General features: G+C 34.3%; 1 protein-coding gene across 7 annotated transcripts in view; it reads left to right on the top strand.

Annotated features, from left to right (window-relative positions):
* SOX5 (SRY-box transcription factor 5) overlaps nucleotides 1–27,605 on the top strand; it is a 1,029,303-nt gene that overhangs the window by 644,512 nt on the left and 357,186 nt on the right. For all 7 annotated transcript variants that reach the window (XM_031936285.1, XM_031936283.1, XM_031936282.1 and 4 more), the window contains one exon: nucleotides 26,204–26,435. In XM_031936285.1, coding sequence (XP_031792145.1) covers nucleotides 26,205–26,435 — 231 coding nt within the window. In that variant the 5' untranslated portion in view covers nucleotide 26,204. The remainder of the gene's footprint in view (nucleotides 1–26,203; nucleotides 26,436–27,605) is intronic.

Raw genomic sequence — 27,605 nt, 5'->3', positions numbered from 1 at the left:
GGAGTGGCAGGGAAGAAAAGACAGAACAGCTTTTCTGTTTTCCGGTTTGGATTCTGCTAGTGGCTTTGCTGCCTTGCCTGCAGTGATGGGTTTTGCCAGAACTTAGGGAAAAACAAAGCTAAAATGGCAACATCTCTTAGGAAAATCTGTAAGATTGTAAGAAGGCTGGGTGGTTGTGGGGAGTGTGAGTTAGAGAGCAGATGCCTTTGGTCTGAGTTTCAGTCCTCACAGTCTGTTTGCTTTCTTGCTTTGAAATATTTTTTGTTTCTACCTCCTTGGTTTACAGGGAGCTGGGGAGGCTCGTTTTTGTTGTTGTTTTGAAATGTAAGTTTGCCAACAAGTGAAACAGAAAATAACTGCTGTGACAGACATGTCCCCTAAGACCTTTGCTTCTAAGGGAAACACCTCAGCTTCATGTTTAAAAACAGAGGCCCCAACATTGGAATACCAAATTCTTTTTGTCTGCTGTGCAATATGAAAATGAAAATTGTCCCTTTGGATTTTTTCACTTTTTTTTTTTTAACAGGTCGTATCAACTTTGAGGTCTTAGAGCAGTAGTTTCACTGCTGCCATGATTTGCCTTTCATAGGGCATACATTGTGCTAGTGCTGAACAGCTGCTTTAAATTCTACTTAGGAACGGAAATTTGAGGTTTTAAAAATGCTCTTATTTAATCATGATCAGACCTCTTCTGATTGATGCACTGCTCCTGTTGATTATTTTGTACTTCTTTATTAGGCTTCCTTGGCAGCACAGAGGCTATTCTAACTTGGGTTCCCTTGAGAGCATATTAGGTGGATTATGTACCAGTAATTGTTTTAACTATATAGATGCAATAATTATTTTGGATATTTGGACAGTCACTCAACAAATATTTCATATATCAGACACTGTGTTAGCCCAAAGTATTTAGAAATGAAGAAAATATCCATGATCTCTGTCTCATAAAGTTTATAGTCTAAATAGTAGCTTTATCTAGTTATCCATTCAAAATTTTATGTACCCTTCTCATAATACTTGTTCTTAGCCATTATCAATATTATTAATAGACCTTGTAAACAGGATACTTTTGTTTTGAATCATGCTATTTTGCATACATATGCAAACCGCTTATTTTGGAGGACCTCAAATTAAGTAACTATGGAAAATTCAGGACTAGGTAAGATTTTTCAGATTTTCTCCACTAACATACTTCTTTTCTCCCACTTATAGACAGTTTTGGCAAGCATATTGCATAAGGAGTAGGTCCATGGATAAAAGCAATGGTATTCTTGTTTTCTTTTAGCTCTTCATGAGAAGACTCATGGAAACAATGTCAAGAAGCTTCTACTTCCAATTCATATGTGATCTGCCCAAAAGTTGTGATTCCTATCCTCAACTTGGACCTAAATCAAAATGGGAAATAAGATAAAAGAAGCAGAAATGCCAGTAGTCCATGCTGGGGATTTTGTCTCAGAACTAGTCTATTACTAATCTAGAGAATCATCCATCTAGGCTGCCACATTTTCATAAAAATTGCAATAGGCAGTCTTAAAGTTTGTCTCTTACTTGAAATACACCGAGGGCCATCACTCAGTGAAATATAAACAATTTCTTAGAATTAGAAAATTATACCTCAGGTAAATTAAAATTTTTTAAAAAGGCAAATTATTAAAAACATTCTTTTGTATTGCTTTTTGTAGAAAACATTTAGTTGTATTGGGAAATTTCTATTTAGAAGTTTATTAAAACTAACTTTTTTTTTTTTCTTTTAGCAGAGATTAGAAAAGGCTTTCAGAAAAGAGAAAATGCCATAAGTGAATAGACTTTTAGGCAATAGTGCTGATTAAATAAATGCTGATGTTTGGCAACAGGGCTGTGGAAGATAGATGAGATATATGACAGAGTCTACTAATCATGTTTACGGGATTTTCTGGGACAATTTTAGTGTCAAATATAATAACAACCCATCCAAATTATCCAAAAGTCTCTCCATTTTGGACTCTATATTTTTCAAACTGTCTCGCTCATTCATAACTGATACAAATATATTTGCCAGAAGATATGCCATTTTTAGGGTTATTTTTGTAAAAGATAGTTTCTGTATGTAGTGCACTTCAGAGAAAATCTCCAATAGAAGCAGTGTAGTGGCTAAAAGCGTAGACTGAGGTGAAAGGCTCAGGGTTGAATTCCGCCCTGCTACTGAAGCTGTGGGACTTCAGGCAAATCACTTCACTTCTGATCCTTGGCATCTCCTGACCTTCATTCCTTGGCTTCCTTGGCTATAAAATAGAGATAGGAATAGTACCCACTTGCATGGCCTTTGTAAAGATTAGATAGGTAGGCAGGTAAGTAAGTAGATAGCCAGATATGGAGATACATCTCAGTGTGATATCTTAGTTGCTATGTAAGTATGAGCTACATTTTCTTATCACATTTAAATGAAAGAACTATGGCTAAAGTGACAACAAATACCAAGATATTATGAGATAGTTCTAATATTGAATGTATCATTACTGTTTAATTTGCATTAAACCAAAGCTCAGAAACTGATATACTGGCTGTGGGTGTTTCTTCTTTTTCTTTTGATTATACTATCATTAAAAATCTGGACATTCCTCATAAAAATCCAGAGTTTTGGTTTTTCCTCATGATTGTATGAGTTAGCTACATGAAACTACCAATTTCACCTGGGAACAGTGATCCTCAGTGAGGTCACAGGAGCTACTCTAGTTGGGGCACATGCTCAGATTTCTGCAGCTTACCTGTCACTTAAATCTCCCCACTACCCCAAACACACACATGCACAATGCAGGCATTTACTTAGTCATCTTCATTACTCATTGATGTTACCCATTAATTATCTTGCAGTCTCTGGATTTTTGTGATTTTCTGCAATGTGTCCTGATTTTTAGTGTAATTTTTTAAATATAATTTTGGCTGTTCGGGGTACAATGGAAGAATGGGGGGCCATTTTTTTTTCTTTTCTTTTCTTTTTTTTTTTTTTTTTTTTGAGATGGAGTATTGCTATGTTGTCCAGGCTGGAGTGCACTGGCACGATCTCGGTTCACTGCAACCTCCACCTCCCAGGTTCAAGCAATTCTCTTGCCTCAGCCTCCTCAGTAGCTGAGATTACAGGCATGTGCCACCACGCCCAGCTAATTTTTGTATTTTTAGTAGAGACAGGGTTTCACCATGTTGGCCAGGGTGGTCTCAAACTCCTGACCTCAGGTGATCCCCCAACCTCAGCCTCCCAGAGTGCTGGGATTACAGGCGTGAGCCAGCGTACCTGGCCTATTTTTTCTTATATGCATCAGTCCCTGAAATATAGGCAGGTAAAATATTTGAAAGGCATGGTTAAGTATAGCAGGACTCTAGTATATGCCAAATCCTTACAAGTAGAAAAATAATCAACAAATAAAGAACCATATTCATTACCTGAGATGAGTTATTGGGCAAGATTTTCAATCTCATTTTTAGTTAATCCTAAAATATTGATTATTGCTAGCTTCAGGTATTTTAACCAGTAATTTAAGACTTAGTCCCTTCTTGGTAATAGAAGGATATGTGACATTTGGAGGAAACAAAAGATGCTAAAATTGCATGCCCTTGTTACCCTGAATTAGAACTCTCAAGGAACCATGTCCTTTAAAATAATTTGACTAAATAAAAAAATGCCAGATGAAAGACTGTAAAAGTTATTTATGAAATAGAAAAACAGAGTTAAGGAAAATATTATAGTTGTTAGTTGGCATAAAACGTGCATATAATATTCTCATGTATCTGTCTATATATGTAATATATAAATACATGCCGTCTTAGGGGAAGAATGAGGAAAGAGTAAACATTTCAAATCTCCCACCAGTCTTAGAATATAACTCATATAACCTACTACCAGTTTTTGTAGTCTTTATTTTATGAAATGAAGGAAACTATACTGTGTAATTTATAACATACTCACATTCGTTAGCATATCATGAAAAATTATTCATAATTAGTAGATATCCAGTTGATTGACTTTCTTGAAACTTCTTATTCATACCATTATAATTTCCATTTCCCAACTTTTAACTGAGACCGGTTACAGTCTGTTGCTAATCATAATATATAATAAAAATATTAGCCAATCCTACCCACTTTTTTAAAAAGAAAAGTAAAATATCAGCAGTAAGAGGAACCAGAAAGGTCAACTAGTCCAGTGTTTTGGAGGTATGCTTGAATCCTCTGTCTAGCATTTCTGATAAATAATCTGCTCTCTATTTGGATACTTATAGTGTTGTGGAGCACACTACCTGTTGAAGCAAGCAAAATGCTATCATTTTTGGTTGGCTTTGACTATTAAAAGGTTTTTTTTTTATTTTTTATTTTTATTTATTTTATTTTATTTTTTGAGGCAACATCTCGTTCTTTCACCCAGGCTGGAGTGCAGAGGTGCAATCTTAGCTCACTGCAACCTCTGCCTCCCAGGCTCAAGTGATTCTGTTGCCTCAGCCATCAGAGTAGCTGGGATTAAAGGTATGAGCCACCACGCCTGTCAATTTCTTGTTTTCGTTTTTGTATTTTTAGTAGAGACAGGGTTTCACCATATTGATCAGGCTGGTTTCGAACTCCTGGCATCATGTGATCTGCCCACCTCGGCCTCCCAAAGTGCTGGGATTACAGACATGAGTCACCGCACCCAGCCAGAAGGTTCTTTTTAATATGGAGCCTAAATGTACCTTCTCTCAATAATGCTTTTAATTCTTTTTAAAAATCTTGTATCTCTGTTTGTAAATCTATTGTATATCATATAACATTATAATTATCTGTTTATATGCTAGCCTTTACAAGATAGGGCACCTGGTACATAGCAGACCTTCAATAAATATTCAATGAATTAATGAATAGTTCAGATTCTGTCCTCTGAAACCACACAATATAAATACAAGAATTCCTATGCCATGTCATGGTTACCTTTCAGCAATTTTCTTAGATGTGTGTAGTGAGCCCTGTGTTCTGTATATAGCACAAAATATCCATGTATAAAATTCTAATGGTTAATTTTTTTTTTAGATATTAAAAAGCCCTGATAGAAATTCCATAGGCTAATCAGATGAGTTGGTACAAATATTTAAAACTTACACTTTATTGGTAGCTTCTGGATTGATGCCCATGTTGATACTGAATTGGGAATTCTAATATTACTTTCCTTGATAATTCCCTGTGGGTTTCTAAGAACCAGAAAGGCTACATTGATTACTTATTATAAAATACATTTTACCCAATGTTTGCAATTTAAACAACATTGGTAACATTGAAGTACAAATTTCCCTTAGATTATAGTTCTTTATTGTTTCTTATATTTATCCACATTATCTCCAAAATATGAATGAGGGTTTTACATTTCTTGACAGTACACCGACAGCAGTGCTTATTAATTCTGAATAGTTTCTAAGTACTCCATGAGCTGTGGGGAGATAGTCCATATGGCAAGTAATCGGTGGTGTTTAAACTATCTCGACATCACTCCATTTTGAAGTAGCTATTATTTCATCCTGCTTTTTGGTGATAGCCTGCAGAAATCTACCTGGAACTGCACATTTTCTATTGATTTTCTTTTGCCAAATGATTGATGGAGCATTCTAGTTCAATTGTTTTCTCTTGGAGTGTGTGCGGTTACACTCCTTTGTTTTCAAACATTTTATTAGAAGTATAAAATATTTTTAGATGAACAACATGGTCATTTTGGGAATGCTAATGGCCAAAATTATTGATGATAGTGTGTAAGAAACAGGGTAAATCAACTATTTCAGTAGCTAAATAGCTGCATAGATTGAAAAGGACATTCTTACTAGTTTTTCTTTTTTCATTCTTATTTCTTGTGTTAGCTTGATTTTTCTGGTCAAAAATCATCTTTTTGAGTTTAACCTCATGGTCCTCAGATGGCCCTTCAAAATGCAGGGTATCCATCTAAGCCAAACTTAAGAGTTTGTGATTTTTCTTGCAATGCTAGTGCAGCAAGTTCAGTGATACAATGCACCTGTGTCCCACATTTGTTCTTTACAATAGAAACCCATTTCTTTGTCTGGAAGTCTTAAGTCCTGCACATAGAATGAGGGAACCACTGTTTATGTGAATAGCAGTTTCTAATGAAACTTTCACAATGACTGAATCTTACAATAACATGTCCTTCTGTCCTTGATTTTAAGGGGATTCAGCGTCTCCTAAAGAAGCACATGGTGGGAATTTCTTTTATCTATGTTGTTTGGAAATAAATGTCATGTAGCAAAAAACCATATTCTGAATTCCTAGTGATGGGATGAGGTTTTGGTATGTTGGTTGTAGGAAGACTATTAGTATAGCTCTCCATGTCATTCAAGTGATTTCTTTTAACCTAATTAGAAACTAACGTTATTTGAAGGCCCAGGATGCTTCAGAGCCAGTTGTAAGAACCTGATTACTCACTTTTCTGCAAGATTCAGAAATCTTAGCTTCGCACCATGAATTCTAAGTCTTATTTTTTAAATTCAGAAATAAAATTTTTGGCTGTATAAAAATATTAAAATAACTCTTGACTCCTTTTCAAAGGTCCAAGTATATTAAACACAGATGGCTTCTCATAGCTAATTAGATTGTGTCGTATCCTAACCTTAACTATGGTTTATAGCTAAGTGGTTTAAATGATACTCAATTCCATTTCAAAAAAAAAAAAAAAACAGCAATAATAATAGATAGCATTTATTAAGTATGTATAGTGTTAGATTTGGTGCTACATGTTTCTATATGTACTCATTTACTTCCCTAAAAATCCATAAATAATGTACTATTTATGTTTCCTATAATGGGAAAACGGACTCAGAGAGGTTAAGTAACATGATCAAGGTCACAGAGGTAGGAAAGAACACAGCTAAGACTCAGGCTAGGTCTGTCTAATCAAAGCTCATGCTCTTAGACATTGCCCTCATGCCTCTACTTTGATTTATTATGCTTTATGTTAGGTCCTTCATTAAATTGAAAAATGAGTAATATTGGTTTTGGCTCAGAGTTTACAATCCAGTAGTAAACTCGCTTTTGGTTAAAAAGTTTCTTCCGGATTAAACATCTATTAGATGGGTTTCTGTAATGGAAAGAAAGACCAGAAATGTGAGATTTTGTATTTTCATTTAGAATTTTCAAGTACATTACTTACCATAGTTTAAAAAAAAAAAAAATTGAGCTAAATTTGGAAGAAGATAAAAATGAATAAATGTAAAAATGAATAAATGGAAACTACTAGTACAGAATTTAAAAACAATTACTTTAATAATGAGACTGGTAATTGATGTTTTAAATATCCAGGTCCTTGGGAATCAGTAAGCTCTTTTGCTTTACTGCTTACATTTACAGATTTTGTTATTATTGGTATTACTCAAATATCTGGGCCTCTTTTCTCTAATTCACTTCTTTCCCCTCTGCTGTGATAGAGATGAAATTATTTTGAAGGACATAAAAATGGAAACACTTGCTTCTAGACATACCTTAAGGAAATCCTGATTTCTAAATTGGTTTGAAGTTACTTGTCCTGGTAAATCAATGTCTATTTAATTAAGCCTATGTTGCATGGCTCTAAATTAATTCCAACTACTATCATAAGTGGAAAGCATCATGGAATATATCATGATATATTAACTGAGTATAATGTTCTACTTTTATAACAGTGGAAATGTATTTGTAAAACAACTACTATGAAAAATATTTAGAAAATCATCGGCTTATCCATTTTACTTACCCTCTGTAATGTTTTTTAAAAAAATGTAAGACTTCATTATACAGTGAGCACCAACATTAGTTGATTTTGTAGGAAATGAATTAATTTAAGGCTCTGGATATGGAGGAAGCAGATATTAACACCTAATAATTATTATTTTGGAGATTATTCAAGAAGTTATTTGCAAAGGTTTTAATTCCTTCAGAAGTTTCCTGTGACAAACTGAAGATTGAGCTACCTTTCCAAAGCTTTACCTGTGTTAACAAGGATGAAATGCTGGATCAGACCACTGTAGACTAAGCTATGGGATAATAAGATAACCCATATTATCTTTTTTAAGCATATAAATGAAGATATTAGTAAAAATTACATAAAAATTTTATAATCTTTCATTGGAGTTCTGTGGGGGAACAAGATATTGTCTGTTCTATGTAAATGTTAGTAATGAATTGTCAGTCTATTCAGTTCTTTCTTTTTCTTTTTTCTTCTTTCTTTTTTTTTCTGAGACAGAGTTTTGTTCTTGTTGCCCAGGCTGGGGTGCAATGATACAATCTCAGCTCACTGCAACCTCCACCTTCCAGTTTCAAGAGATTCTCCTGCCTTAGCCTCTCGAGTAGCTGGAATTATTTGCAGATGCCACCACACCTGGCTAATTTTTGTATTTTTAGTAGAGACGGGGTTTCACCATGTTGGCCAGGCTGGTCTCGAACTCCTGACCTCGTGATCCTCCTGCCTCAGCCTCCCAAAGGACTGGGATTACAGGTGTGAGCCACTGCACCCGGCCTATTGAGTGCTTTCTTTTAGAACAGTCATCAAATATTTGCCTATCAGGAGTGTAAAAAGTTGATGTGGCAAAGAGAGAAGGAGCTAAAAAAAAGAACTTAAGAAAAAGTTAAGAAAACAAAAAACATGTGTCTAACGTAGATGCAATAACAATACTCAATAAAAGCTTGTATTCACATAAAAGCAATAGAAATGAGAAATCTATTTTTGATTTTTTGGTGGAAAATCCAATTTAAAACATATATTTAAGTTCTTTCATAAAAATATTTTAATTTGACTTTCAATTAATAATGAAAATGTGATAATATTTGGAGCAGGTCTAGCTCCAAATTCTAGTTCAGCCACTTTCTAACTGTGAGGCCTTGTCATCTTAGGTAACATCTCTGAGCTTGTTTCTATCAGTAGAATGGAGGCGATAATGTGTGTTTTGTAGTTTTAAAGCATACTGCTTTATTGAAATATAGTTCAGTACTATAAAATTTACCCATTTAATGTATAATTCAGTGGATTTTAGTATTTTCAGAATTGTGCAATCATCACCACAATCTATTTAGAATATTTTCGTTACTTTAAAAGACATCTTGTGACTATTAGCAGTCGTTCCCCATTTCCCCTCCCCACCCCCATACCCTGCCCTAGACAACCACCAATCTACTTTCTATACAAATGTTTCTATTCTGGACGTTACATATAAATGGAATCTTAGAATACGTAGTCCTTTGTGAGTGGCTGCTTTGACTTGGCATGTTTTCAAGGTTCATCAGTTTTGTAGCGTGTATCAGTACTTCATTCCTTTTTATTATTGAATCATGTTCCATTGTATGGATATGGCATGTATTGTTTTTTTGTTCGTTATGTAACAGATCCTTGGCCTGTTTCCACTTTTTGGCTATTATGAATAATGCCGTTATGTACCTTTGTGTACAAGTTTTTGCATGGACATATGTTTTCAATTGTCTTGGGTATTTACCAAGGAGGGGAATTGCTAGGTCACATGGTAACTCTTTAGAAACTGCAAATGTTTTTGAAAGTGACTGCTCTGTTTTACATTCCTAACAGCAATCTTTGATGGTTCCAATTTCTCCACATCTTCTCCAACATTTGTTATTATCTGTCCTCTTTATTTTAGCCATTCTAGCAGATGTGCAGTGACATCTTATTGTGGTTTTGGTTTGCATTTCCTTGATGACTGATGCTGTTGAGCATCTTCTTATGTGCTTGTTGACCATTTGTATATCTTCTTGGAAGAAATGTGTATTCAGATCTTTTTCTCATTTTAAAAATGGATTATCTTTTTATTGTAAGTGTTGTACAATAATTCCATGTATGTACATGTATATTTATATTTAAATTATCAAGATTCTTTATAAATTCTGGATGCAGTTCTCTTACCAGATACATATTTTCAAGTATTTTCCCCCATTCTTTGGACTGTCTTTTCACTTTATTGTTAGCATCATATTCAGTGCAAAAGTTTTTAATTTTTATGAAGTCCAATGTATCTGTTTTTTTCTTTTGTCATTCGTGTATTCGGTGTTGAATCTAGTAAACCATTGCCTAACCCAAGGCCACGAAGATGTTCTTCTGTATTTCCTTCTAAGTGGTTTATGGTTTTAGCTCTTACATTTATGTCTATGGTCCAATAATGTGTTGTTTTGGTGACCAGAAATAATACATGGAAAGCACCTAGCACAGTCACTGGCACTCATCAATGCATAATTAGTGGGAGTTATTCAAACCACTTTGAAACCAAAGTTCATGAATATGTACTAGAACCTATCTTTAGGTCTCTCTCACATTATTGTTCTTACTGCTCTGCAAGGAACTATAAGGAATAAAAGATATACATCATTAAAAAAATTTCCAGAGAGGTTTTAATAATTACATGTTATTATTAATAAGTCATTTACAGTAACAAAAATGCAAAGACATGGAAGAAAAACAGAATAACACGTTTGAGCAGATTTAAGGTTCTGCTGTTCATTTCTGTAAGTTTGTTAACATGAAGACATGCTGTAGTATAAACAAAATTGACTCTCTGGGAAATATATTGAAATTGAAAAAATTTGGCTTATATTTTATGATCATTTTAATTAATATGTAACATCTCTTGAGATGTCACAGAATGTTGTCTTTTTTAGTGGTTTAGTTTTATTTTTCAAAATAACATTTTGCTGGGTTTTGTAAGTATTGGATAGATTATCCACATGTATTTCTGAAAAGTTAAGTAATATTTTAAGGAAAGGCAAGGTGAGAAGTTTATGTTGGTAAGGAGGTGAGTTTAAACATTGTTCCCTTTTGCAATGGAATTTTTTTATTTTTCTTCTGTATTTCACTTCTGTACTATGATTTGAATATGACATTGGAAAGTATTATTTTTTATATACTTTGAAATAAAACATCTGTTTTATAAGAAAAATTACTGGGAGGTAAACTACTCAATTACTTCTGAAAGCGGGCTACTGCATGAAGCAAGTTTGAATAAGAGTAGCTATTGCTATTGTAGCTAAACCAGCCATGAATGTTGTGAAGAGGTGGATCTGAAAGCAACTATAGATAATAGTTTACTCTGTGGAGACTATGTTTTGTGTTACAAATACACATTTTATGTTGAATAGAAAAATATACAGATTGGAGAAGAAACCACATTTTACCCCATTTAAAAAAGGACAATCCCTTTAGATCACTGAGAGGACAGTATGAAGAAGACTTACACTGCAGCTGCAGCAGTCTTTGGATAAATAGAGGATTTAATAATGTTCAAATATTTGTCCCAACCTCAAAAGAAACCCTGAAATAGAACTAACTTAACAGATGATACTGCTCTCTCCATATAGGACTGGTGGCTCTTACCCAGGGATTTCCTTGGACATTTATTGTGTTTTGCTTACTAACTAATACAGTTATGGTAGCTATCTTTGTGGGGATTAGGCTTCAGTCCTTTATAAATAATGTCAGCATAGAATGTAAGAATGACAAACTTGAAAATAGGAAATGCGTATTTAAATCTGCGGGAAATCTTCCACATGGTTTGATGTTCTTGGACACATGAGAGCTAGGATTTTGAAAGGATTAATTAGATTAGCCTAACTTTCCTTCAAATTTCAGAATCATATCTCACAGTTGCTACACACTTTGAGTAAGCACTTAGCCAACTCCCTTTGAAATACATATTCTGTAAGAAACACATTCTTTAAAATATAATTTATATATCCTATATTTCAGCACTCATTCTACCTCTATTATATATGCTTTAATATCTTTTAAAGGCATGTTTCATTTTCTAGAGTCCTTAGCATAAATAACTATCTTGAAATCAAAAGTTGTCGATAATATTTTAGTAAAAAAGGAATTCAAAGCAAGTAAGTTTATATAGCCTTTAAAAATGTTTTCAGGGAACCGTGTGTGGATGGTGTGATGGAGAGGAAACCAGTATTTTGAGAGGTCTTTAAATGATCATGCCTCCATAAACTTGCCAGCAGCAAAAAACAAAAAACAAACAAAAAAAAAGAGGATGGAAGTAGAGGTTGGGGTGGATTCGGTCCTGTTTGGAACACAAAGGTCTTTCAGTTGTCGGGGATTGGAATGGGGGTGTTTGGGTAGTGGAAAAAAAAAATGTTCTAGCATGTGGTAATGAGGTTAAAAAAAAAGAAAACAGCAATGGATGATTACTTTTCTCCATCAAGGCTCCTTTATCCTCATAAGCTCAGACAGTGGTCAGCATGTTAGACACCCCTCCCTGTTTTATCCATCCCTTAACTATGTTCTTTGACAGGACTGGTTTATACAGCTGGGCCTTTGTTAAGCTTTGGGGGAAACAGTAGAGAACAGCAGAAAAGATGGCAGACTGAGTACCTATAAATGGTAAATACTGTACTGAAATGCAAGATTCCAGCTTGAAGGTTTTGCTTTTATTTTATTAAGTTTTTGTTTTACAGATTTGTAAGGTGAACACTTTTAAAATTTTTGTTTTAATTTTCGTACTAACAGATTTTGTGGTGATATGGGTAAATGGATTGTGTTAATCAGTAAAATTTCTTATCGGCTATACTCTAACAAATGATGAGAATGAACTCGGTTATATTACCATCTGAAACTAGATATTCATGTTATAGTTATAGTGTTTCAGAAAACACCTCCATTGTATGTGCCAAGGCATAGAACTGATTGAAAAGAGAAAGCATATAGGAAAGGCTATTTATTTCAAAAGGCTTATCTCTATGACATACTTTTAAAGTATGAACAAATGGGAACTTAATAGTAATATTACTGTTAGCCCTGTTTGAAATATAATGCAGATCTTGTACTGGGATCTTATTGTGTGTTTATACTTGTCATACTGTTGCTGGAGTTTGATGATTTTCTTCTCTGCAGTATATACCATAACCTTTGAATTTTTATTTTAGGGGTTAGCATTCCTAACTTGCCCACAGTGGCAGTATGAACCAATGAACCATGCTTTTAAGTTTTTTTTTTTTTTTTTTTTTTTTTTTTTTTTTTCTAAAAACAACAGGGCATGTGCTAAAACTAGAAAGATTAATGGGGAAAGAAGATAAACAGTTAAGACATAAAATGAGTTTAGAGGTCAAGCTAGAAAAATAGGAAAGCTTATGGATTTAATTCATATTCATCCAAGCAAAGGAGCTTTGGCATGAAAGGAGCCAATGAAGAGGCTCAGCATTCTTATAACATCAACCATAGCTGCATCCCGCTGTTTTGGAGTTTGGGTTGATAGATGCTCATCGTCTTTGGCACTGCACCCTTACTTTTGGACTTTTCCTAATTAGGATGGCATATTCTTTATTTTTGCTGAGAAGTTCGGAAAATTTGTCTTTGTCTAGTATGCCTGTCTCTCACATCAGAAGCTGTTGTTTGAGGAAAGATTTGTGCACTGTATATACGTTCCTTGCTGTCTATTTTGAATATAACATAAATATTTTCTACTTTGTACATTTTCAACAGCTGTTGTAGAAACAGGCTGTAACCAAGTCTGTATGGGGCATGGAAAGGAAGAGTGAGCCCCCTAAATTGGCCAGAATGTAGCAATATATAAACTATTCTTTGTCAGGGTTATTTGGATTCCAAAGAGGGTAGGGGGTCATAATATTTCTCTTCATTGGACTACTTAGACAGTCAGTTTTCAACAAATCTGATGCTGATGTTCAGTCCTCATTTTAGCTGTGGGCCTTTCTCATTTCTGCTGGGGGGAAGCATTCTCTAGAGATTTTCTTTAGACGGCTTAACTTGCTTGATTTCACAATGACCTTTGAAAACAAAAGAAATTAAAACTAGACTGGTTACTTAATTATTTTTGTCATCATTATTAGATCCTAAATAAATTAAACATGCCACAGATTTTATTTCAAGACGTAGGCCATGCTAAGAATAAGTCACTTTTGATTATGGAACAGTTTGCTATTTATTTAGACTTAGCCAGTAATGTGAGATGGGAGGGAGAGAGCAAGAGTGGGGATGGGCACTTTAACAGGAAGAATCCCAGATTAAGAAGTCAGGGAAGATGCTCAAAATATGTACCTAAGGATATTATTTTGGAAAATAAAATTGTATATCCTATTTGCAGTTCTGCCATTGCAATACTGTAAAGTCCTGAAGGGGTCAAAATGACCAAGTCGTTAAAACAAGTGAAATGAATTTTTATAGAGGACTCAGTATTATAAAGCCTGAATAGATATTCTTTCCTACTCAAAAAGTTTTTTTTTTTCGCTTGTGCACCTCACCTGAGCAGTGTTATCCATAAATGAACATCTATCTTCTCGCATGATGAATATGGTGAATATGGTGAACTGTTTTTACACATTATTACAAACATTCTCACATATACACATTTGTGATCTATGTAGACATTAATACATCCTCATAAGGATAACATGAAAAAATTGACTAGTATTACTAAGAAATTAGTAATACTGACTGTAGTAGTAATATTCAGGAATTACATATCATTTGGGTTTCCTTTTCATGGGTTAATAAATTGGAAGGAGTTTTTTTCTACTTCTATTTTCCTTTAAAATATACAAAACTTTCAAATAGTTTTGAATTATATATTATTGAAAGTTGTTAGCATCAGATCCTGATTAAAGTGGTATGGTCCAATCCTTACTAGAGGGATTCCATAAAAAAAAAAAAAAAGAGTATTAATGTTCATTAACATATTATTAGATAGTAAAGTTTCTCTTCCTTCTGCTTCTCCTCCTCCTTGTCTTCTTCCTCCTCTTCCTCTAATTCCTCTTTTTGTCTCTCTCTGCACACACGTGTGCACACATACACACATGCACGCACATGGTTGCATATATAAACAAGACACAGACACCTCCCAAACTTAGGCCTGACAGGTTTATTCAAGGATAGAACAATAGAAATGGAATTAATTCCTTTTTCACTAGCAGTTGTTCTGATAGAAGGCAGAAAAGATTGTCCCTGTAGCAAGGATTCTTCAGATAATTTTTAAAGATACCTTATTAGAGATATTGAGACTGGGTAAGCATTTCACATAGTATTTTTTCCTGTCTATTCAGCTGTCTATAACCTAAAATTTATACATATGGCAACCATATGTCTCAGAAAAATCCAAAAAGCTTCTGATTTTTAATACTGTCTTTATTTCTTTAACCCGGAAGCACAGTATTCCTCATTATTCAGTTTGTTAATCAATTCTCTAAACTTTTGGGTCGGAAAAAATTGTACTTATATTAAATATGGGGCTTTGTTTTTTAGTACTTCATATTATCAATAAAAGATTTTTACAGCCTATATCGGAAGAGATAATTTTTACTAATCTCTAGATTCTTCCCCACAATACTGTGTCTGTCCCAGGAATGGGGTATGTGGCTACTCTGCTTAGCTTTCAGACACACAAGGAGCCGAGCATCTGGGGAAACTCAGGAGGTGAGCACTTTCACGCTGACTCAGAGACCAGCCGTATGACTCCAGTCTGGCGCTGTCACGCCTGGTTATGGAAAGGCAAGAACAATGCCTCCCTTGAGAAGGGGGGAAAAAGTCTACTGCAGTCACAATTTTGATGTAAAATTTAAATCATCCCTCCACATCCTGTGGACTTAGAACTGTCAGAAAGGCAAAACCCATGCTCAAATGGAAAAAGCTTTTTATTTCCGTAAAAAGTATACATTCTCTAACTATAAATAAAAAGTTACAGAATCACAGATCTTAAGGCTAGATTATTCTAAGTAATTTATAGATAAAAGGAACAAAAAGACTTTGACATTTTTAACCTGTACATGGCTGAAGGTTAAACATATTTTTCAGTTTGCGATTAATGACAAATGTGTAACAATACATGAATTAAATCATTTACAACAAAATGCTCTTATTGGACATCATTGTTTTCTCCCAAAGTTATGTGTTTGGTCATTTTGTCTACAACTTAAAAGAAATTTATCTTCGATACTTAAAAGTCTTAATCATTTCTATTATTTTTCTTCAAGGTGACTTGATTGAAATTTAGTATCTTTGATGATTAGAGAGATTCTGTGATCAAATGTTTTATCTCAAAGGTGTTTCTGTTTTTGAGATAAGGAAATAAAATTATTACAATTTTAATGATTCAAGGTAAAGTTCGGCAAAATTTTAAGGAGAACTTGCTTATTGCCATACTCTTTCTTGTAGATCATGAGAAAAGTATTGTAATTTTTTTCAAAACAATATAGAATTATGTTAAAACATTTACTACCTCTTTTTAATGAAAGTGAATTTGTACATAGGAGTCATAAAAGTTCTCATAAACTAGTTTTCATGTTTTTGCTGTATGTATCACAATTAACTCTAATTAATCTTTTTCAAGTATTAAACATTATAAAATGATTTCAGTGGAGTTTCACTAAATATTCTTTCCTCTGTTTTATTTGTCAGGATTACTGTTACTTTAGGCACATAGTAAGTATGGATTAATATCAAAATAATGTAATGAAACAGAAAGACATTTTAGCTGGCAGATATACTTGTTTAGATAAATTTCAACCCCCTAGCCCAACTATATTACTCATAATAAAACAGTCTTCTGACTGGAACGTTTTCTGGGTGTCTCCAGCCAATAAGACAAAGCCTAATTTTGGAGTAAAATTTTAGTGATTTACAGTTATTAGTGAAGCAGTAAGAAAACAAAGGAGCAAAGGAAGAGCTGAATTGTGATTTCTGAATCACTGTAGGATGAATTTGGCTGCCATAAACTGTTTTTAAATGTTTGTCTCCCTGTTTAGAAAAGGATAGAACAGTAGAAGTGGAATTAACAGGACAAAAATGGTCAGTTTATAGTTAGTTTTTCTGCTCACTTTAGGTATATTATTTCAAAAACTTTTAAAATATTCTGTGTCCAACTAGTAGTAAAGAAGCACTAATTTCTTTCAGATAATGACAAGATTCAGATTCTATTTCTGAGACTTTCCTTATTTATCTTCAACTTGCTTTTTTTCTTTTTTAATTTTATACCATTTCCTGGGAGAACTTTGTACCTTTACATTGTTTTGCGCATCTTATCCTCCCCTCAATCTCCGACTTTGGTGGCATGGAAGAGGCTGGGAAAAGCTATTTGGTAAAAGTAGTGATGCTAGCAAAGAGAACAGCAAAAAGGTGGTGAAGAAATGAAAAGTGGTGCTCTTCTTGTCAGAAAGAAGGAAAGCTGTAATGAAGTACTTGATCTCAATGCAGAGAACATCTCAGAAACTAAACATGTGGCAAGCTAAACATAGGAGGCAACCTTGATGAAGATCACTTCAAAAGTTGTTGATGACCACATTTTTGATGAATATGTTTTTAAATACAGTTTGAACTTTTGTAACATGTAATAAAAGATTTTGTGTAAACTCAGATTATATTTAAAAACAGAATATTAATTTATTCATAAGTAAATATAGCTCAAAAGTAGTTTTGATTTTAGATTTACATGTTATGGTAAATTTTGTTGATCTTTTGTATTTCATCTTTACTGGCGAAATACATAGTAAAGATTACAAGGAAGTTTATCTTTTTTATTATTCTATGTTGTCTGTTTCTATATTTCTTTGAAATTTGTGTTTCTACTTCAATTTATATTTTATGCCAGGACCTGATGAACTTGTTCATGCTGCTAAATAACAGTATAATGAATGAGATCTTGCTATGTGGGAAGAAATGGGTAGAGAAGTATGGAGATTGGCATGTTCTATATCAGAAACTGATGGCAAAGAAGATTTAGAGAAAAGAGAAGAAAAATGGTATAGAAGTTTGAAAGACTGCGTGTTTACCGTAAACAAATTTTCTATTTAAAAGACTTCTGAATATTATATATGAAAGACTTGGTTAAAAAAATTGACACAGAATGCTCAGAGTAAACTCTCAACTTAGAAAAATAAAGATGTTCAAAACATGTAAGAGGGAAAAGGAAAGTGTGAACTATAAGATATAATAATAATTGAAATTCAGAGATAAAAGTAATGAAATTGAATTTTTTCTTATTACAGTGATATGCTAAGTTTGTGTAATTCTGTTTATACATCAAATAAAAGTGTTTGTTGTTTCATTCATTTGAATTAGAAACCTTTCTATTCAAGCTCAACGTATGTTTTGATTTGCCATATTGGATAAGTAACATTCTATTGTGAAAGAATCTTTAATACACAGTAAAGTTTAATTCCTAATATTGATTAGTCTTTTCACAACAACCTTAATTACAAAAGGAACCAGACAAGTAAATATCCTGAACAAATAGTCTTGCTACTCAAAAAACTTAAGACACATAACTTCCAGGAAAGTATTATTCTCTTTGAATTGCCAATTTTTGTTTTGCTTTGCATAACCGTCTTCAGTGTTCCCTTAAGAAGATGCAATCTATTAAATATTTTTAATCAAACTAATTTTTTTTGAGACGGGGTCTCAACTTTATTGCCCACGTTGTCATGCAGGAGCACTGTCATAGCTCACTGCAGCCTTGCTCCCCTGGGCTCAAGCAGTCCTCCCACCTCAGCCTCCCGAGTTGCTCAGACTACAGGCATAGGCCATCATGCCCAGCTAATTTTGTGATTTTTTTGTAGAGACAGAGTCTCCCAGTTTTGCAGGCTGGTGTCGTATTCCAGGGCTCAAGGAATCTTCCAGCCTTGGTCTCCCAAAGTGCTAGAATAAAGGGGTGAGCCCTCTGTGTCTGACCCATTCTTCATTACCCTGTTGAATTATTGTATTTTCTGGGAAGCTTTTTCTGATTAGTGAGATATCATCTATTATCTATCTATCTCCTGTAGCACTCATATTTTTAAAAAGGCATTCACCTTACAATATTCTTTCTTGATTTATTAATTATGTTGCTAATGGGCACATAGTATTTTTCACCAAATGTTTTTCCACTAATGAATGAATGTGTATATAAATGGATGAGTAGGTATATAGTTCCTATTTCCATCGAAACTCTAACTTCCTTAAAGGTAAAGTAGAAGGGTCATCATATCTAAATTGCCTGTTTTATTTATAACACAAAGGTAACTTGCTTGGCACAAAATAGGGACTCATTCAATTCATTAATTTATTCATAAAAGAAATGCATTGCCAACTATGTGCTAGGAAGTATACTGCCCTATTATTAATTGTGTCTCATTTGGTGTAGAGGATTAGAATATTTGGGAAAACAAATGCAGAGCAATTTGGAAAGGCCTTTATCATACACGTAAAGTCACATCCTTCACATTAATTTTGGTGACATAAAGTGAAATAGTCAAAAACAGAACTGTACTTGAAAAAATTTTACATGAAAGACATGCTACATGATAACGGGAATTGAAGAAATTAAAAATGACATTTTTGTTTTCCAGATACTTCTCTTGTAGTTTCAGATACTGTGTATACTAATAAAAAATGTTTAATTATTTTATGCATGCAATTAAAAAGGTTGATGATATATAGTCTGAGATTGGACAATGTTGCTTCTGCCATGGTGGTAAGAAGGGATGGCTTTGAGAAGAACTGGAATTTGAGTTTCCTCTTTCTAGATATTTATTTTTGCAATTTTTAAATATATAACTGCCATCTTTAAGATAAATTATATTATCATGCCAAAAGAACAACCAGTAGAAGGCACTGCATCCTAGGATTTTAATTTATGTATTATCTAGTCAAAGGTTAAAATATTTAAAGAAAGAAACTTTAAAAAAGAATCTACTATATGAGGAAAGCAATTCCTATTCTGAGTCTTTCATCTTATAATGTTCCAAATGCAGAATATCTTTAACTCTGTACGTGTTGTCATTTTCCAGAATAATTGTACCAAAGAACATTTCCTTAAAGATTTTTTAAAGTTTTTAGCAGTAAGTAGGTGATACCTCAGTAATAAGTCTATTAGTAATTGACTATGTAGTGTTTATTGCTAAACTTACTTAACTCTTATAATCTTTTACTTAGACATGTTAAATATAATATTTTTAACCAGAGCTATACTATTTTTCACAAGTTTTTTAAAAACATTATTATACAGAGCTTACCAATTCCTTTATGTTGAAATTATTAAAAAGAAGGATACTGTTATTGAACTCTGTTTTCTTATTTCTGACAATACTGAGCCATATTCAAAACATACTTGTCCTGTAAGATTAAATCTTAAAGCTATACATAGGTAGGACATAATCAGAGGGTTGCTGGTTTTAGTTAGTAGCTATTCACGTAACATGTATACTGGAAGACTATTATTTTCAGAAAGGGTCTAAGTACTGGGCAAGTAGCTGTGAACAAAAATATAGTCTGCCTACATGGATCTTATAGTGGGAGAGATTGACCGTAAACAAATAAGTATAAAATGTATTAAGTGATTATAAAGGCTGTGAACAAAATGGGGTAAGGACCAAGAATGGAATGGAGTGCAGGTTAAGGACGAATGACCAAGGAAGGCCTTACTGAAGAAATAATGTTTGAGCAGAAAACTAAATGAAGAGAGGAAGAAGGCAATTGTATGTCTAGGGTAGGAGGATTCCAGACTGATTAAAATACCAACTATGAAAAAGAAGTGCTTAAATCAATGGTATATATTTTTTTATTGCTGCTGTATCAAATTATCACAAATGTAAGTGACTTAAAAATATGAATTTATTCTTTTACAGTTTTGGAGGTCAGAAGTCCTACAATCAAGGTGTTGTCAGGGCCACATTTCTTCTAGAGGCTCTAGGAGGGGATCTGTTCCATTACATTTGTAGCTTGTAGAGGCTAACTACATTCCTTGGCTCATGGCCTCATCTCCATCTTCAAAGTCAGTAGCATAGTTTCATCCAGTCTCTGCCTCTGATTCTGACTTTTCTTCTCCCTCTTATAAGGGTGTTTATGATTTCTTTGGACTCACCAACAATATTCAGAATTATCTCCCCAGTTGAGATTTCAAAATACTTAATTTAATTACACATGCAAAGTCCCTTTTGACATGTAAGGTATTAAGACCTGGACATCTTGGTTTGTGGGGCATTATTCTTTTCTTTTTTTTTTTTTTTCTTTTTAGACAGAGTCTTGCTCTGTCACTAGGCTGGAGTGCAGTGGTGCTATCTTGGCTCACTGCAACCTCAGCTTCCCAGGTTCAAGCGATTCCCCTGCCTCACTCAGCCTGCCAAGTAGCTAGAACTACAGGGATATGTCACCACACCCAGGTGATTTTTTGTATTTTAGTAGAAACGAGGTTTCACCATGTTGGCCAGGCTGACCTCATGATCCATCTCCCTCAGCCTCCCGAAGTGCTGGGATTACAGGCATGAGCCACCATGCCTGGTCTGGGGGACATTATTCTTACTACTACCAAATTATTTGCAACATTGACTGCATATTAAAATCACTGGGGAACTTAAAAAATTTCTGATATCCAGTCACCCTCCAGAACCAATAACATCAGAATTTCTAAGGGTAAAACCCAGGGATCAGTATTTTTTAAACCTCTCCAGGTAATTCCAATGTGCAGGCAAAGGTTTAGAACCACTGCTTTATCTTTCTGTTGCAGACTTACACCTTCTACCCTACCACTAAGTTTGCCTTCCGTGTCTGAACACATTGGGGATAATCTACTTGCAGAGTGATTATAAGGCACTTGGAGAGCCTTCAGCCAATAGCAAAAGACCCCAGTAGTTTTATATTTACTGTCATATTTATCAAGAGTAGCTTAATTATGCAAAATGCTGCAAGGGGAAGTAAAGGGAAGGAGACTCCTTGTAACAGCAAGTTCCTTTTTACAAGTAAGCATGTTTCTTATTTTGTTCACGTAACTCAGCAATTCCAGGAGTGTTACAGACTACAGTTGGGATTTGATCCATATTCCTCAATCTCTTCTTTTTTTCAAGTAAGCTTGAACCCTAAGTTTATATAATACTTTCTAAAAGTATCTCTGCATCTTTGCTTTTATTATTACTTCCCATATGAAATTCCCTCTCTATTTATCCTAAGACTTTTAATTTATCCTTTTTCCTTGAAAGCCAACTGGTTCAACAGTTCTGTGAAACATTTAGGGATGCTCTGGTCCTCAAGAAACTCTCAGATACTTAGCTATAATGTCATTTGGCCTTTGGACTGAACTCTCTTTCATTAGTATTTATTCTTTTATTTAAAATACTCTCAACCAGCTCATAAGCTTCTTTAACCAGAGGCTGAGAAATACGTTTTTTATTCCCATTAAATAAGTGTCTTGCACATTGTAGATGATCATCAAATAGTTGTTAATGGTTTGGAAGATTTTGCTTGTGCCTTAAAATTAGATGTCATTTCTTTCAAGAAAGATTTTTGACCACAAAGTGAGCTAAGACCAGTGTTATGTCATCATAGCTCCCCAAGGCAGTGTCACATTAGATTTTATTTGTCTGTCTTATGTCAGTTTCTTTGAAGTCTGAATTTTTTTCATTGGTAAATCTAGCGCCACAGAAGTGACAAAAATAATCTCTAAAGGATAAGAGCATACACCAGCCTAGATGCTCACATTGTTACAAATTGCAACACAGATATGTAGTTAGTGTAAGTCATATAGTATAAGCTATATATCTCAGAGGAACAATATATGCAAACTTGTGGTGCCTTCTTTTTTTTTTTTTCTTTTTTTTTTTTTTTTTTTTTGAGATGGAGTCTCGCTCTGTCGCCCAGGCTGGAGTGCAGTGGCGCGATCTCGGCTCACTGCAAGCTCCGCCTCCCGAGTTCACGCCATTCTCCTGCCTCAGCCTCCCGAGTAGCTGGGACTACAGGCGCCCGCCATAGCGCCCGGCTAATTTTTTGTATTTTTAGTAGAGACGGGGTTTCACCGTGGTCTCGATCTCCTGACCTTGTGATCCGCCCGCCTCGGCCTCCCAAAGTGCTGGGATTACAGGCGTGAGCCACCGCGCCCGGCCTTTTTTTTCTCTTGAGACGGAGTTTCGCTGTTGTTGCCCAGGCTGGATCCAATGGCCTGATCTCGGCTCACTGCAACCTCCGCCTCCCAGGTTCAAGTGATTCTCCTGTCTCAGCCTCCTAAGTAGCTGGGATTACAGGCATGCGCCACCATGCCCGGCTAATTTTGTATTTTTAGTAGAGATGGAGTTTCTCCATGTTGGTCAGCCTGATCTGCAACTCCTGACCTCATATGATCCGCCTGCATCGGCCTCCCAAAGTGCTGGGATTACATGCATGAGCCACTGCACCTGGCCTAAGGTGACTTCTTAATGAGACTTTTTTCTGCCCAAGATGAAACACTTTGATAGATAGACAAAAATTTAAGAATCTGATGTTATTGATGATTTTGTTGTCAATATTTTTTAGAAGTACTGTGGGTCATAGTAAACAAGAATAATACAACCAAGAGATTGATATATCTATATGTAATTTGTTATATAGTTTACTTTTCTGACTTAGTAGCCTATCATTGAAATATAGCCATGGTTGCTTTTATTATAATGATTTAACAAATCTTTAAGCAATCTTTTACCTGAATTAAAAATACGTTCAAGTCCAATGCATTAAGAACATTCTATAACACTCTGAAAATGGAATTGAAATAAGCTGAAATATGTGACATTCTAGGACCAGTTTGCCTTCTGGCATCATGACTGTTTCATGTTCAGTGTTATAAACCTTAACCTTTTTGCTCTCTAGAATGCTATATATAGAGAATACTTACCTAGTTAAATAGAAAGTTAATTTAGGTTCTGAAATAACCAGAAGTTTTGATAAAACTATCAATGTCTTGTCTGTCTACCTTAACAACCTGTGTCTACTTTTGGACTTTCAGTTTTCATAACTGATGTTAATAATGATATTAATAAAGTAGAAATCAACAGAAAGTTCATGGTTCTGAAGGTCATAGAATTGTATTAACTTAGGAAAGGCTAGCTGATCTTGCTTTCTGCTTTGATGACTCAGAAACTGGCTCTTATCAACAGACTAGAGTTTTTAGACATTGAGAGACTGCATATGAGGCTGAGGCAGACACCAGAATACCAATGTATTAATTCCAGTAAGAATGATAATGCCCACTCAGACCACAAATGCTAAGGTTTGTATAACAAAGGCATAATCTCCTTATAGTCAAGCTACATGCAAAACTAAGAAATAATTAAAAGTTTCTTTATTAGTTTAATAAATCACTTCACAAAGACCTCAAACATTTTAAGCCTGTTCTGTCCACGAACTCTTTACATGAGAATCAGAAGTTTGCCTGGAGAACATGGAATCAGAACAGTGGGAATTAAATATCTCTAGTGTTCATGGGTTATGATGTTTAATAATATATCAATTTAGTGTGTGATATGGTATTGCCAATTAAACTAGAACTATTCTGGCTTTGTTAACTCTAGCTCCTCACATACTTCTCCATACTTAGAGTATATACTTGCAATAGGCCTTGTTCGTGGGATTGGAAATAGTTAAAATTACTTGAAATGTGGTATCCAAATCTACTTCTCCTTTAGACAATGCTGACATGGTAGCTGCCCCTATTTCCTCCTCTTTATCTGTTTCTTTGGCTGATCAACACCTGTACTATTAAGATTTTGTTTTGAACACTTGCTATTATACCTGATCGGTTTACTGTTAAGTGTTGCTGGCCAGGGAGCATTTCTCTAAAGGGAAGCTTTCTATTTTATGTTGATTTTATAGTGAAACCCTTTATTAGGCAATCTGTTTTCCTCATGTTTGAGTGTTTTTGTTTTTTGAGGGTGGGTGGGGCACACTGTAGTTTTAGTTTGTTAAATAAACAGGGACTATTTATTGAGTGTGTATTCTGTGTTAAATAATACACTAGTTATGTTTCACATGGTACATAGACCATTTTCAAAAAGCCTTATGAGTGGATGTTTTTCACCTTAAAGATAAGTAAGTTGAGATAGAGAAATTAAGTCTCAGTAAGTGACAGAATCAGTATTTTCATTCTGACTTGTCTGATTGTTAAGCGCTTGTATTTTTCTACTGTCCTAATATTTTTAATCGCATATCTCCTGTACTTGAATGCATTTTTTCTTTTGCAACTTCTAACACTAAAAATAATATTATTCAGCAATGATTAGAGGCATTTGGGGGAACACATTTTAAATTTAAAAATCAGTGATCTATATGAAGGAAGTGTTGTGGTAGTTAGTAAATACTTCCCTGCCTCCCATCTCACTGGTCTAGAATAAGAATGAATGATTTTGTAAACACTCTTTGTTGAACAAAAAATAACAGCTTTTTCAAGGTCAGATTAAGTTGTAAATACTACAAGAAAGTTTTTTTAAATTAAATATTTTAACTTGACTTTATTTCTATAGAAATAATTTAATGAAAGGAAAAAGAATTTTCTATTTAAAATATTTGCCACATATTTTTAACCTCTGGTAATATTCTGAATCAGACTCAAGTACAAAGAAAATGTTTAATTCTTGTTCAATTATCTAAGCTCATTTTCATGTAGGCTTTAGCTCATCAAAACAAAATATCCTTCTTTGTTTTTTTTTTTTTATTTTATTTAAGTATCCTAAGGATAAATAAGTCAGAATTATTCACATCTAAATCATTCATGGAGTTGTGAAAATAGAATTGGAATATTTGAATATTCTCACCTTTTCTTTTACTACCTTGCAACTTTGTTATTATAACTAAATGCCCAAATTGGGTAATTTGGAGAGATGAGGGAAAGAAAATTCTCAAATGTTTTAAGATTAACAGTGATTGTAAAATTTATTCAATCCTTAATAAGCTTTAAACAAATATTAAACTTTCTGTCAGTTGCTCTGAGTTTAGCTTATAACCAATATTTCTACATTTTACAATAATCTTACTTTCAATAAAATGCAAATTTGTTTTAATGGCAATCATTTTTATATTGAGTCTATTTTTTGATGAAAGAAATCTTAGTTATTTCTCTTCTTTTAAATTGCCAGCAGTATTTGCTATTCATAGATGTTCTGTCTTCAATAAGGTCTATCAGAGTGTAAAACTAGATGGGTATTTTTCTTTCCTCTAAAATGGAATGGTCTTTCATTATGCAGTGTTCTTAGGTGAATTCTCTTGTTTAAGAAGCCAGAATACAAGAGAGTGCTATATTAGTGTATTATTCTCACAACAAACAAGCACTGTTCTGTTGCTACCTGCTTGGCCATTGTTTCTGATTGTGTGTGCTTTGCAGTGGTATTTGGATGGTTTCCTGCTCTCTGCTAGCACAAAAAGGCATTTCTGTTACAATGGCCCCTAACCACACAATGACGGCATTAAGGATTTATGTGGAGGTTTCATTATTTTCTCCTCTTTTGTTCCTTCCAGGATGTCTTCCAAGCGACCAGCCTCTCCGTATGGGGAAGCAGATGGAGAGGTAGCCATGGTGACAAGCAGACAGAAAGTGGAAGAAGAGGAGAGTGACGGGCTCCCAGCCTTTCACCTTCCCTTGCATGTGAGTTTTCCCAACAAGCCTCACTCTGAGGAATTTCAGCCAGTTTCTCTGCTGACGCAAGAGACTTGTGGCCATAGGACTCCCACTTCTCAGCACAATACAATGGTAGGTTTCTCATGGTTTATTGTGCCTACACTCACTTTTTGACCAGTCTACTCCTCTAATAGTTTGGCCTCAGTCCTTTGCTTTATAATTAACATCTACTTAATAAGCCATGCACAAGATTCACCCCTGGCATCTTAGAATTCTTTAAATTTGTTCCAGTAAGCAGCATAAGATATGCTGTTTTCTGTTTCTTTTGTATTTTTCAAGACTTCTTGCATTTGAGACACTTACAATTTAATTAGAGAGAAAAAAACATACAAAATATAAAAATAATGTTAAAGTAAGATATTTAAAATTATTCAACCTGAAAATTTGGTGTCATCGTTTTTCTAATAAAAGTTGTTTCTTTTTTTTTTCTGATAGAGTTACAATGAACATAGTTTGAACATTTCAACCATGATAAATCAGTGTTTTACTATTTGTTGCTTTGCCAAGATTGGATTCTATAATATTCCTTAACAGTACTTGGAATTTCATAGAAGAATATATTTCATGGAGAGTATAGTTTTCTAATATGACTACACTAATTTCTAACTCAGGCCTATTCACACTGTTGTTTTGTTAATTCACTAATTTCTTTTTTTTTTGCATCCTATTCTGGAATATGCAACTCTGGGTAAATCCTCTGACCTCTTATCCTGGGGTCTGGATCACTGTAGAAAATTAGGAAACCGGGACTTCGTGGATGAGAGGAAAGAAGCTAGCATAGCATCTCTGGCTGCAGCTTAAACAGCCCACACAAACACAAATAAGTCATTGTGGTCCTTCTTAGCAACTTAAATACATAGAATCGTAATGTTAAGGAGGTGGCAGGGCCCTTACCTACCGTTAAAGGCACCCTCACCTTTTCAACGTGGCTGCTTGGGTGGATGTCACATTTTTGTGACCACTCCACCTTTTCTACTTTACGGATGTTAGTGTTGTTAATTTGAACCTGAATTACACCAACAAAAATATATTTTATCTTACATTCTTATACCTTTAAAGACAGCTCTGATTCTGCTACATCTTTATTTTTCCTCCAGGAAATTATTGCCTGTCATAAATATACTTAGAACTGAAATATGTCCACTTGTTCGTGATTTTGAATTATTGCATGTGGAATTACATCAGGAAGAAGGATCAGATATCTTCTGAGAGCTGTGTAATAGATCAATACTTTGATTTTCA

This window comes from Piliocolobus tephrosceles, chromosome 10, assembly GCF_002776525.5.
Source record: "Piliocolobus tephrosceles isolate RC106 chromosome 10, ASM277652v3, whole genome shotgun sequence".
Lineage (NCBI taxonomy): Eukaryota > Metazoa > Chordata > Mammalia > Primates > Cercopithecidae > Piliocolobus > Piliocolobus tephrosceles.
The sequence above is the reverse complement of the archived record's forward strand: the minus strand, read 5'-3'. Positions and strand labels throughout refer to the sequence as shown.